This window comes from Phaethon lepturus, unplaced genomic scaffold (assembly GCF_000687285.1).
Source record: "Phaethon lepturus isolate BGI_N335 unplaced genomic scaffold, ASM68728v1 scaffold19091, whole genome shotgun sequence".
Lineage (NCBI taxonomy): Eukaryota > Metazoa > Chordata > Aves > Phaethontiformes > Phaethontidae > Phaethon > Phaethon lepturus.
In genome coordinates this window covers 1-13,794 of record NW_010520023.1, presented here as the reverse complement: position 1 = coordinate 13,794, position 13,794 = coordinate 1, and the positions used below count along the sequence as shown (strand labels likewise).

General features: G+C 37.6%; 1 protein-coding gene across 1 annotated transcript in view; it reads left to right on the top strand.

Moving 5' to 3' along the window:
* Nucleotides 1-5,523, top strand: part of WDR60 (WD repeat domain 60) — a 34,338-nt gene extending 28,815 nt beyond the window's left edge. The window contains exons 20-25 of the mRNA XM_010297258.1: nt 518-569; nt 1,843-1,903; nt 2,151-2,247; nt 2,486-2,617; nt 4,115-4,338; nt 5,064-5,523. Coding sequence (XP_010295560.1) covers nt 518-569; nt 1,843-1,903; nt 2,151-2,247; nt 2,486-2,617; nt 4,115-4,338; nt 5,064-5,235 — 738 coding nt within the window. The 3' untranslated portion in view covers nt 5,236-5,523. The remainder of the gene's footprint in view (nt 1-517; nt 570-1,842; nt 1,904-2,150; nt 2,248-2,485; nt 2,618-4,114; nt 4,339-5,063) is intronic.
* The last annotated feature ends 8,271 nt before the right edge of the window (nt 5,524-13,794 follow it).

Sequence of the window (13,794 nt, the reverse complement as noted above, 5' to 3'; positions counted from 1 at the left end):
TTCTGAACCTGTTGTTTGCATCTGAATCGATCTTGCTTGAGGAACTGGATGTCTCAGTGAATAATAAGCGGATAAAAGTATTTCCCTTCTGTATTACTAGTTAAGTCCCTTAAAGCTCTAAGTAACTTTAGTAGCAACAAATTCAGGCCAAATGATCTGCGCTTTCTATTTCATGAATAGTAAAAAGCACAGGAAATGTGTTACAATTTCTTATTTGGGAGTTTAGGGTGGTTTTTTGTGACTGACCAAACCAACAAGATGCCAACTAGTGGTGAAGTGCAGAATGTAACTTCCCGTATTCTGCTTCCCAGCAGGGACCATCCAGCAGGCACGTGAAGCTATTTTTACCATTACAGACACTGACGGGGTAGAGAATCCACCTGTAATCATTTTAATGTTAGACCTGTCTATCTAAATGTCCCTTTAGACTTATGTCATACGTTATTACAACTAGTTAAAAAACTTTAAAGTCTGATAAATATTTATTGCTTATTAATGTTAAATATTGGCTTTTCAGGTAGTTGTTGAATTACAAAAAGTGGATTTAGCTGGTTCACAAACTGATTTAGGTGAGTACTGTACATTAGAGGTAGAATAAGTTGCTTGAGTTTTGAGATTATGAAGTTAGGAGAGGAAGAGCCAGTGATGACAAAAAATAGTTTAGAAGAAGGCAAAATTACTGAGGAAATTATTTATTCTGAATAGGACATATATCTGATATTTGGAGTCATTTGTTAATATAATGAGTTCTTTTCACTGCTATCGGAATCTCGTCTGCTAATTCTGTGTAGGTAATTGCCACCACAGACAACCACATTTCTTACAATGTTAAAGCAGATTTCTGTCCCCTAAACAGCTTCTTTTCAATCATTATGAGATTTTTACATCCTTCTTGGTCCTCATGTTCTTTCTTTAGTTTTAACCAAATCTGTTATCATGCTTTTGTTGTTGCCTGTGTCTCCACTTTGGTAATTGTCCTGAAAGTTCTTTTTTGCATGCAGTACTTAATTTAGTGTGAGAAAAAGTTTCCATGAAAAAAGTAAAGAGCAAAGTCCATTCAGCCCTATTTGAGTTTTGTGAATCAAGAAAGTTACATTTTTTTGTTCTCTGGGCAAATTTAGACTTACATATTTACCTAACTGGAAAACGCTGTGATTAAAATCCTGATACATTTTAAAATACATGTATAAACAATGAAGTAATGCTAACAAACTAGAATTTTTGATCAGTTTTCTAATTTATAAGCTCGTGTGCAATATCTGGCTATATTAAGCTGCTAAAGATGGTTATTATATCTGTGGAGAGGTACATCTTAAAGCTATGGTCATGTGTTCACACAGTTTTACTGCCACCAGGATTCATTTTTTGCCTCTTCAGAAAATTCTTGTTTGAAGGATTTGAACTGTGTTATTCTTCACTAATAAATAACGTAGACCAACTTTATGGAAGTATTATTACAGTCTCTCATTACTATAATTCATTGTCGAAGATCCAAGTGACATAAATGTGCATTTTCACTATTGATAGAGTTGGGTTTTATAGAGTGATACTACAGGAGGTTATATGCATACTGTAAAACTAAAACAAACATAAAATCATGTTTCCTTTTCTCTATCCTCTTTCTTTGATTTCTGTCAAAGATTACAACTCTTCAGATTTGAATTCTGAAGTAAATAGTTCTAGATTATGTAAGATTCTTACGTATCAAAAGCTATATCTACGATAAACAATTTAATTATGAAGTATCCTTTTACTTATTACCTTAAGTTTTAATTTAATTATAGCACTTTCTTAATGCAAAGTGCTTAAATAAATTTAAATTATTATTTTATATAATTTTAGGTTTAATTCCTGGAGGGAAAGTGAAGTTAGTACATAGCTCTACTATGGAATTGAATAATAGGTAAGAAAACCGGGGCATTTAGATTTTACATGTGTATCTCACAAAGCTAATTTGTCCTATACTTTATTAATTTGCTGTTATGTAAGGTCTATTTAACAATAATTTCATTAGTTGTTTGGGGTTTTTTTAATATACACTTCTTCCTAGAGCTAGTCATAGACATTATAGATCACGAGTATGTACTTGCATAGCTTTAGGAGACAACTTCCTGTATTGATGTCATCTTTTACCCTTATGTTTTTCCTAGCCTCTTCCCAAAGGATGTGCGCCAAAGAATGCCCCAGACACTGACTATTAAATTTCTGTCTTCTAATCCTAACCATTTCATTGTTGGAACAAACATTGTGAGTAATGCGCTGAAGTTCATTTCATTTTTATTTTTTGTTTTGGAAGCTGCCCCATTTACTTGGAATTTTACCAGTAGACTGTATATAATATTTGTAATTTGAGACTATTATTAAAATCTGTTAGCTATTAAGGATCTTTTAAGTTAGCAGTTCTGTGAATTGTTTAACTTTTTCTTGTAATACTGATAATGCAAATTTTGTTTTGCTTAATCCATTTTCTTTATACTGTTTGTAGGGGCTGGTAGGCCATGGTACAAGACATGATTTAAAACTTTTTCCAAAGCTATTCAGACCCCAGGAGAGCGGGCTGAGATCAATAAGCATCAATGCAATTGATTTCTTCCCTTTTGGAAAGCCACTATTTTTGGTATGAAAGCATTTTCATATAATACAAGTTTCATTTTTTAATTACTAGCTGAGGGAGAAGTTCTAATTTGACATATTTAACTAGATGTGGTAGTTGATTTACCTCACTAATTTCAATCTGCCATGAAGAGTGACAGGAAATCTTGTGTCCTGGTGTTCAAACTTTGCTTATATAAAAGGTGGAGCATCTGGCTCACAAACAAATGGCAATCTCACTTCAGCCTTATAACTTACTCTTTGTTTTTACTGACATGCAGCAGCATTGCAAGCAGGTCTTCTGCTGTTAAGAAGCCTCAGCTGTTTCTCACTTTTATCATACATCTCTTAGTGACGTAATCATTTTGGAGATAAAATATCTGTATTGCTGTGAAATAAAGGTCTGTGGGGCAGCTCTGGGCATTCCTTTCCTCTCCGTATCAGGCATACCCTTGGGGTACACCTGGTAGTGTACCTTGTGGTCAGGCGTGTTCAGATCTGCCCTCAGCAGTTCATATTGACACATCCACTGTCTCCCTTGTGAAAGTTTATTCAATGCAAGTTGAATCTAACTTTGGTAGGATTTTCCATCTCCTTATCCTTGCACACTTTTGTACCTGATCTTTTCTTGAAAATGCTTTATTTCTAAATTTGCCATGATTTACATGAAGATCGGGATTGCCTAAGGTATAAAATTGATGTGTTTGGCTACAGCACATGTATTTTGTGTCACCACTGCACAGTCAGAACTTCCTTTTACCAGTGCAGATGTTCTTACCTTTTTCCCAAATGCATTTATTTAGAGTGATACTGACTTCTATAAGTTTGTATCTGCAGAGTCCTTTTAAATGTAAATGTAAACACAACTTGCAGAGTCCTTGTAAAAAGTCATCATACTTTGAAAATTCTGGGAAGTCTTCCTGATGTAGAGATGGCTCAGGGTAGTAAGAATAAGTTCTTTCCTGTTTTCTTAGAACAACTTCTTCTCTACCTGGATCACAGCAAACTTGTAAATGTTATACTAGGCAAGACAAAGGTTATAACAAAAATATTTGCAAGCAGTGACAGCAGTTTAATATCATTATGCTGTTAAGCACAGCCTGTCCTACTGAAAGCTATTCTTGGTTTTACAGATTACATGTGTCACTAAGTAGCTGTCTGAATTGGTCTCTCTCTGACCTTGCCACATTCAGACTACTTTCAAGTTGTGGTGGTCCATAGTATTAGTGAAGTTGATAGTTTGAGAACTTTTTTTAAAATAGGAAAGTGGGACTTGTCCCAGGATCAGTGGATTAGATTACTCTAGTATGCTCAGTACAGAGTTACTGCTTTTGAACTAAAATTTACATTAAAAGTTAAAATCTGAATAGTCTGTAGAGTGCGATTCGAGAGAGATGTGCTACTTGACTCAGATAACTAATTTTATTTATATGCCTGATATTCTCAAGAATTGAATTGCAATTTTTCTCCTGCTTAGTTTGTTTTGTTCCCAGGAATTATTTGCTTTTTGACTATGATATAGGTTGGCTGTTCAGATGGAAGTATTAGATTACACCAAATGACATCAGAGTACCCCCTCATGCAGTGGAATGACAGCACAAATGGCCAGCCAATTATCGCCCTGCAGTGGGCTCTAACAAGACCTGCCGTGTTTTTTGTACTGGATGCATCATCTAATATTTACATTTGGGATCTTCTGGAAAATGATTTGTTGCCCGTGGCAAAGCAGACTATTCCATCAGAGAAGTAAGTACATTACATTACTCTATTTTGAACAAAATATTAGTATTATTATCATCTACATTTTGATTAGATTTTGGATGGATTTTTTTGCTTGACATTAAATCTTCATTACAATTTGCTTTTCTAACTATAGTTTTAAACTGTTGGAGGTGTGGATAGAGACTATAGTGAGCTAAATTTTAGTTTATCCTTATTTACTTACTATTTTATACAGTCTGATAAAGGAGAAATAATGTTAGTATGAATCAAAATTGCATATAGTGTTATCAGTTGGGGCAGATGTCTGTACATGGAGCAGTTGCTGTTTATATGAAGAGAAAAATTTGTTTCCCACTAAAATCACTGGATTGCTTAAGTTCTAAGATAGCTTTGCTAGATCAGGATCAACCCCTAAAATAGGCAAGATATGTTGGACAGCATTTTAAAATGCCTATATATAGTACGGTTACCAATATAAAGAAATATATTATGTTCATTGTCACAGAGTAAACGAGAATATTTTTGGCTAGCACGTATTCACCAGGACTCACGATACTGTTCCTGTAGTCAGTGTAGAGCTAAAGAGCATGCTGGGATTTGAAATAGTGAGGAATATTGCACTGTAATGAGCAGAAAAAAGGCATTATTTAGTTAACTATAAGTAACCTGCTCTTTGAGCAACTTTGAAAACACCAATTTCTATTAATTTTGCCTCAATTAAAAACACTCCCCTGTTCTTTTGATTTCAGTGTTGTAACTATGGCTCTGCTGGGAGAACCAGAAAAAACAAATGGACTGTTAGGCGTTGCTCTGGCCAAAGAATCTGGACAGATAGACATTCAGTATGTAAAGAAGAAGTGGGCATTACCTCAGCCTGAGGAATCTGAAAAACTACAGTTGCTTTTATTGCAGTCTTTTTAGAAATGGTACACCTGTCTGGGTGTACAAATTATTACAAAATATTTAGATTTTTTTTGACTGCAATTAAAATATTTGTAATGTAATTTTGTATTTGTATATAACTTGTATATATTTTAAAGAATATCAGTACAGTATTTCAGCTGAAAACATATATTTTACCACAAAAAATGGCAGAATCAAATTTAGCATTATTGTATTCAAAAAGATGGCAAACTGTATTTCATTATTGAAAGTACTCTAGTTGTATATATTAAAAAAAATACTGAAAATATATTCCTGTAAATTACACTGCTTTTTCTCATTTTTCTGCTCTGAAGTGAACGATAGCAATGCTTTGTCTGGTGAGCATAAAGTTGTGCCTCTGTATAAGCAACCTGAATGTATGGAGACTTCTATCTCTGAGCCTTTTACACATTAACACTTGGTAGAACTTTCTTATATCCACCTGAAAACATTATGCAAACATATCAGAATAGAAATTTACATTGCATGATTTCCTACTTCTGATTTTGACCCTGAAACTTTGCAAAAGGGATATGTAACTCAAGTTGTCCTGATATGTACACTACCTGTTTGGATCAAACTATGTAAATAATATGCTTGTCAGATTTCCTGAAATTCTAAATCCTTTGGGATGTCTGATGTAAAGCAGAAAATACTGACCTGTTTCATTCTGCAAATCATTCCCAAAGTTCTTGTAGTGAAGAAGAGGGTAGTTGTCTATAATATGCCAACTTTTGTACACTATTGGTAGAATTTGGATGAAGACCAACCACAGAAAATGTCTTTAACTTTTGGAGCCTAACAACTTCTGATTTAAAGATCATGAGGAAAACCATGATTAAACAAGCAGAGATTCAGGGGGGAAAAAAGGGTGACTGGAAAACAATGTGTTCAGAATTTAGTGAACATATACTTAATAAATGTACCATCTCCTTCTGAAGTAGACTGAAACAATTTGTAAATTCTAATTAATTTGTTGCAAGCATTTTCCTGTGTAAATTCTTACTTAAATTGAGCAAATTCAGAGTGGCCACATGATGGTGCCAAGTCACAGCAGTAAAAAATGAGTGCCTGATATAAACAACATACACCACTTTGGGAATGAATTTGTCGTCACAATGAATGGGCGACACCACTTTGGGAATGAATTTGTTCCCCTTTCCTGTGCAATCCAGAGAGCCTGTTCAGAATTTAGTGAACATATACTTAATAAATGTACCATCTCCTTCTGAAGTAGACTGAAACAATTTGTAAATTCTAATTAATTTGTTGCAAGCATTTTCCTGTGTAAATTCTTACTTAAACTGAGCAAATTCAGAGTGGCCACATGATGGTGCCAAGTCACAGCAGTAAAAAATGAGTGCCTGATATAAACAACATACACCACTTTGGGAATGAATTTGTCGTCACCCATTGCACGTTCCCCTTTCCTGTGCAATCCGGAGAGCCTGAACTGTCAGAAGGATGCATATTTCAGAGACCATTTTTGCTATCTTAGTTCCCTGGTCAGCCATAGATGTTTTTATGGGCATAAACACAAATGACTCTCCTCATCTTCATTGTTGGGTTTATACGGTAATACATACACTACAATTGTGTAGTGTAATTTAAATTAGAATAGCTTTAGTAATTCAGATGAAGAACAAATGGCAGGTACTTTTTTGCAGTTAGGTGGCAGAGCAGTGCTACTGAGAGCCACAGTAAAAAACCAAACCCAAATCTTTCTCTCCCTCTGAGACACACACACACTTTGCCACTCCCTCACTCCTCAATTTAAGATCAAAATTAACCTTTGAAATTATACTAGTCTTCTGAAAAAAACTCTTACTTACTATTGTTTCATCATTTTCAGGACTTACCGTCCTGAATTTCCTTACTGCACACTTCTGCACATGGAAACTATAAACAAAGGTTTGGGGTTTTTTCTGCCTTGTGCTCTATGCAGTGGTGGTGGGTTTTTTCCTAATATGCGAAATGAAAAAATTAACGTCAACCTTCACACAGAAGTACCTGTCGCTGCTTTTGAACTGCTGTTGACAGGTATGCTTGAATGCAAAGATCCAGTTATGCTTGTACTGCCTGGAGAGTTGAGTGTGAGCCAGTTCCCACACTGGGCCTGTGTTTCTTGCCTAAAAGATGAGTTTTCTCCCTTGAACTGCAAACTAATGTAATGATATAAATGTATCCTGTGCTGACAGTTGCTCTTACGAGAATGTGAGGAAAAACTGTGTAGAAGCTGCTGCTCTTCTGCATGTTCTCTCACTGGGTAAATGCAGACCGTTAGAGTGACGTTCCATGAAATCTTAGCAGTTGGGTGTATTGATGTAACCGTGTTGGAGCATGTATCTGATCAGAAAAGTGGGAAGTATTGGTAGGCTGCAATACAAGAAAAGTATTCCATGCATAAGGACTTACAAAATTGTTTCAAACAAAAAAAATATTTAATTTTCCATTAGCTACTTCTAATGGTTGTCAAGTTTGCATTGTTAACGTAAGGTATTGGATTTTGCTCATGTTTCATAAGCAAGCAACAACATGACCCTGTATATGAAAGAAAAGAAGTTCACTGTTCATTCAAAATTATTTTCATATCCATAGTATTTTTACTGGTTGCTCTCATATGTGTGCATATGCACACATGTGCACACATATTTTACTGAATGATCTTTATATAGGAGGCAAACACTACTGTCGTGAAACATTTAAAATAGCCCCAATAATTATTCTTTTTTTCTACCTGTGGGCAGTTTTGGACTCCATATTCTCAACAGAGTGAACTGTAGTTAAAATTAACTGACCTATATAATAGAACTTACCATTCAAATGATATAAAAGTTGAACCACTATTCCCCCATATTAATAACTTCTATAAAATATAGCCTCTTGCTCTTAAGCCAACAAATCCTGGCAGCAAGCCTGAAAAATTTTAAATATGCAAAGCGCCAGAAAGTTTTGGATAAACTTCTGCTTTTATTTTCCACTTTATGAACATGCTTTGAAAGCCTTTTCTGTGTAGAACATAAATATTAATACTGTTTTCATTGGATTTTGTCATCTCACAGGTGGGAAAATGAAGTTTTCAGTAGCTGAATAATAAGTTAACTGAGGAACAGAATTCCTGAATCAGATGTCTCATTTCTTACAACTGTTTAGAAATGCTTTTATTAACCTATCGGTCTATATTTGCAGTAGAGCTTGGGAGAACAAGAATAGCATGATTCTTCTTTTGTACCAGAACACTTCTTTTTAATTGTACTGAAGGTGACCGTCCTACCCAATGCAATTTTGCCTTAATTAATCATAGCTGTCATTTAGTTAAGATATGTTGAAGGATACAGGAGCGTTACAGCTTCCATAGCAATGAGGGAATATTCTACTAGCTGGAATATTTTTAGCAGAACACAGTTAAATAATAAAAATAGTCATTCTTTTTAAAGACAGATTTTTCTTTTTTTTTCCTGATGGAACTAGAAAGTTCATCTAGGTTTGTTCGAGGTGTAGAAATTGGCTGGATTAAAGCAAATACTGAAGTGTCGTTGGATTACACAGACTGTTGGAATCGGCCTATCTGTAAAATTCACGTAGGCAGTAACCAGAATTTGGTTACTTCTGACAGTGGCATGCTTGGTGGCATGCAAACCAGGAAAAGTCATGAAGATAGTGGGACAGGAAAATGGCTAATGAGCCGTAATTTCATTGCTAGCTTAATTTCCAGTCAGGCTCATCAGGATTCTATTTATAGACAAACGCTCATTTGTCCATGAGTTTCTGAGCCTCCTCGGCTGTGAGAAGGAAGACAGCAATTCCATTTACAGCTTAAAAAAAATCAGCTAACTTCTCTTTTACTAGCAGTTCCTGAAGGTTTCAGAAGGTATATCAACAGAAAATCTCTCACCCTAATTCCTGAGGTAAGCCTCATCGCGTGTTATTCAAACGGCTGTAGGAGGGCCTACGTCTTCATCACAACATAGGAAGTGGTGATTTAGGTGCCGCTCTGTGAAAACTGAGTAACGTGTGGAATTATGTATCCTTTTCGTTTTTTAATGCTACATGAAATATCCCACTGGAGGTATTTAAGTATGGATTATATTTCAGGCTGTTTTTTCACTTGGAGCCTCTTAGCATCACTGCAGAGTTTTCCTGCTCACCTCTCGTGTGCTAATCATTGGCATGAAAGGTGGAGAAGGGATATGGGCTGCCCGGTCCTGCAAGCTGGCCATTATTCAGACTGTTCTGAAATTGAATAAACAGGACACCTGCTTGCTGCTGTGGAGAGATACTGAAGATATCCTCACCCAAGCCTTCCAGTTACCAACCACATCCTCTTTAGAAAGCGAAAGAAAAATACATGATGCTTCAGCAATTGCAGAGTATTTCACAGCATTTGCCATTCTCTAAGCTGTTAAAACCAAAGCAAAGTTCACTTCACGCAGTAATGGTTACACCCCTGAGGATTTTACAGGTGGAAACAGAGTGACAATAAACCAAGCCAAGCAAAAGACAGTCACATCAGTTATCAAAATGACACTTCTGATTATGTTTTGCAAAAGCTTAGCACAAAGGGGGAAGTGTTTACGTATACTCTTGGTGGTAAAAATAATATTTTTTTATTTAGATCAGCCATGCCCAGTGTTGGCTATTTTTAAAGAAGTCAGCAAATGCAATTATGCAAATGGCTGTTGGCTGTGGCTGGAGAGGAGGAGATGCTTCCTTCCCTCCTTGCAGTATTGTCCCCAGCCTTCCCCTACAAACGCTGCGATTCATTCATCCTTTCCTTTTCATGTTCTGCAGCCACCAGTACTAAGCCCACTATACTGGGGATGAAAAGATGTCCCTTAATCAGATCACCTGAGATGTTGAACGGTTTAAACTGTTTTGGTAGCTGGCACTGGAAGCTGGAGATTTTTACCTCCACAGCAGACAGTGGACTGGCAGTAGGAATGCAGACTTCTTCGGTGTCTGACAGCATGCAACAGTGAAACAGTCCATAATGAAGTAATTTCTTTATACCTCATGGACCAGATTGAAGCCAACTGAAATCAACAGACTGTCCATATAGATCTCGCGTTTCTCCTACATAGGCTGTGAAAAGTAAGAGAAAGTAAATTTCTTGCTGCAGGTCTTTCTTTTTCCTGTATTTAAAGGCACTGATCGTCCCCCTGCTACCCCCTCCCACCCCAACACACACTCTTTTCTCTCAGGTTGCTTCCACAAACTGTATTGTTTTCTCTTGGATGGGCAACACTAATACTGGTTTAATGCCAACAACTGCCACTTGAGAGAAGTAAAAGCACTGAATCTATTTTCAATAGCTTAAGGTGTTTAGGTGGAAAAGATTCTCTGAATAAGTGTTGAAGAAACTAATTTGTAAATCCAGTAAAATGCTCTGAATTAATTGAATGGAACAAAATTAGGAGAATTCAGGTATGTGTGAGATCGATTTCCAGCTGCTAACAGTGGCCCTATCTGGCCACCCTGCCTCCTTCCTGAGGTGCCAGCTCTGCACTCTGGAGATCCTTCTCTCTTCTGGATGCAACTGTGGATTATGCTAAATCCTGAGAAGCAAGGCAAGGCCAGCTCAGAGCTCCTGCCCTCAGGGGGTCCATATTGGGACCAGTACTCTTTAATATCTTCATCAGTGACGTAGACAGTGGGATCGAGTGGACGCTCAGCAAGTTTGCAGATGACACCAAGCTGAGTGGTGCGGTTGACATGCCTGAGGGATGGGATGCCATCCAGAGGGACCTGGGCAAGCTCGAGGAATGGACCTGTGTGAAACTCATGAGGTTCAACAAGGCCAAGCGCAAGGTCCTGCACCTGGGTCGGGGCAACCCCCAGTATCAATCCAGGCTGGGGGATGAAGGGATTGAGAACAGCCCTGCCGAGAAGGATTTGGGGATACTGGTGGATGAAAAGCTGGACGTGAGCCAGAAATGTGCGCTCACAGCCCAGAAGGCCAACTGTCTCCTGGGCTGCGTCCAAAGCAGCATGGCCAGCAGGTCGAGGGAGGGGATTCTGCCCCTCTGCTGCGCTCTGGTGAGACCCCACCTGGAGTCCTGCATCCAGCTCTGGAGCCCTCAGCACAGGAAAGACATGGACCTATTGGAGCGGGTCCAGAGGAGGCCACAGTAGTGATCAGAGGGATGGAACACCTCTCCTATGAGGACAGGCTGACAGAGTTGGGGTTGTTCAGCCTGGAGAAGGCTCCAGGGTGACCTTGCAGCCTTTCATGACTTACAAGGTGGCTTATAAGAAAGACGGGGACAGACTTTTTAGCAGGGCCTTTTGCAATGGGACAAGGGGTAACGGTTTTAAACTAAAAGAGGGTAGATTTAGACTAGATCTAAGGAAGAAATTTTTCACCATGAGGTTGATGAAACCCTGGCACAGGTTGCCTGGAGAGGTGGTAGATGCCCCATCCCTGGAAACATTCCAGGTCAGGTTGGATGGGGCTCTGAGCAACACGATCTAGTTGAAGATGTCCCTGCTCATTGCAGGAGGATTGAACTAGATGACCATAAAAGGTCCCTTCCAACCCAAACTATTCTATGATTCTATGATCCTTGTCCTGTGTGACACTGATAGTTCAGACACTCCAGGAGCTGCACAGTGTACACATTTTCCTTTTGCAATCAGAAACACATTTTCTTCACAAAATATATTTTATTAGTCTCAATGGCTTAGTGTGATGTGGAGTTAAACGGAGCTTAGACTGGCATGAGGGCATCAGACCAGATCTACGGATGTAGTCTAGAGTCCAGTTGTTTGGTAGCATTGATGGGCTTGATTTTGAGCGCAGCGGAATCTGTGGTTTTTTCCTCATACTGGTTATTGACATAGTGTCAAATACAGACTTGAATAAAAGCACTAACACTTATACATAGTTAGAAAAATCTATGTTTTTCATAGATGCAGCTTAAGCTTTTTGACACTGTGCCATTAAACTGATGGAATTTCAGCTCCAAATAATTTATATCCTATTATAAATTAAAGCAGCCTAAGCACTCTGTTTTCCAGTTTTACACTGGTGCAACCCAATTGAAAACAGAGATGATGATACCCTAGTAAAAGCAGGAGTAAGGTAATACTGTAATAGCCTATACTACACATTGACATTTATAACATGATTATTTTTCACCTTTAGTTGAACCCTTACTTCTGTTGGATTCCTTACATCTTGTAATATATTGCCCTTTTCTCCCAGATGTCAAGTGGTTTTTGCTTTTAGAAAGCTGAAATATAACAGCTTCATAGGAAACTAATCCCGTGCACAGGTCAGACAATCTGTTGATGCTGACTAGGTTTAATACAATAAATAAAAAGCAGTTAGAATATATTATTAGTCTTTTTAGTCAAGCCTTGAGGTGGCTACAGTGTTCTTTAAGGGGTTTTTCCTCTTAGCCAAAAGTTCTGCTTCACCAGCTGATAATTTTACCGCTATTCCTCTTTTATGTTTTCTGTCTTGTGACTAGGCAAAACCATTCAACTCATCTAGACCACAGTTGTTGCACATCAGGGATTTCATAACTTGCCTCTAACTCAAATTGCAATGTTTTTTCTCTCTGTTATAGAAAAAAAGACATTAACACAGCAGCTGGTTAGACACATGTTTTAAAAGCCACGTTTTTAGTCCACTTGGTTCTTCCTGGAGACAGAAGAATAGAGAGCTGGATAAAATAGTGTTGTTCAGACACATGGAGAAACTATTCCAGGGGCTTAGAGAATGGATAGTCCATAATCAGGTATTTGCTAGCATTTTTAAGTAGCAGAGTTAAACAGCGAACCCTTACAATGAGTTACATAAAGATGTGGATTACCATGACTTCACTCAGTACTGTAGATTTCAAATACCATACCTTAAGGGCAGAGAATTAAGAGAAAAAATTAATAAACTTTCCCCATTGAGAATCATTTTTTACAACCATTTGAGAGTCAAGTCCTATTGCACTGTTGAAATAAGTGACCAAGAAAAGAGTCTTTGCATTACAGAGCTTACATGATGTAGGTGGAAAAGATTTTTTTTTTGATTGCTGCGTTTATTTGCAACAGTAACATGATAGTCTTAATGCCCATGCAGTTGAGCCAAAGGGCAGGCCGATTAATACCAGAAAAGTAGGATAAAGAAAAAAATTGATCTGAAGCTGCCCTTCTAACCTTCATTTAGAAAACTAATGATTACTGAGGTTACTTTAGATATCCAACTATTTTTCACGTTATAAGACAGTGTCAAAGGGCCTCATTTAAAGATTAATTAATCCAAAATGCTGAAATTCACATTGAGTATAATGAAATTCCTTCACTTGTTGTGGTTGAAATGCAGGACCCAGCTTACAGAAAGACAGTACATTACTGTAGATTCCCTAGGTTTCCTTAGACTTTTAGTTTACTTGCTCAATACTTAGCATTTTGGCAGTTCACAGAATCATTAAGGTTGGAAAGGACCTTCGAGATCATCAAATCCAACCGTTAACCCAACACCACCATGCCCCCTAAACCATATCCCGAAGCGCCACATCCACATGTTTTTTGAGTATTTCCAGTGATGACGACTCCACC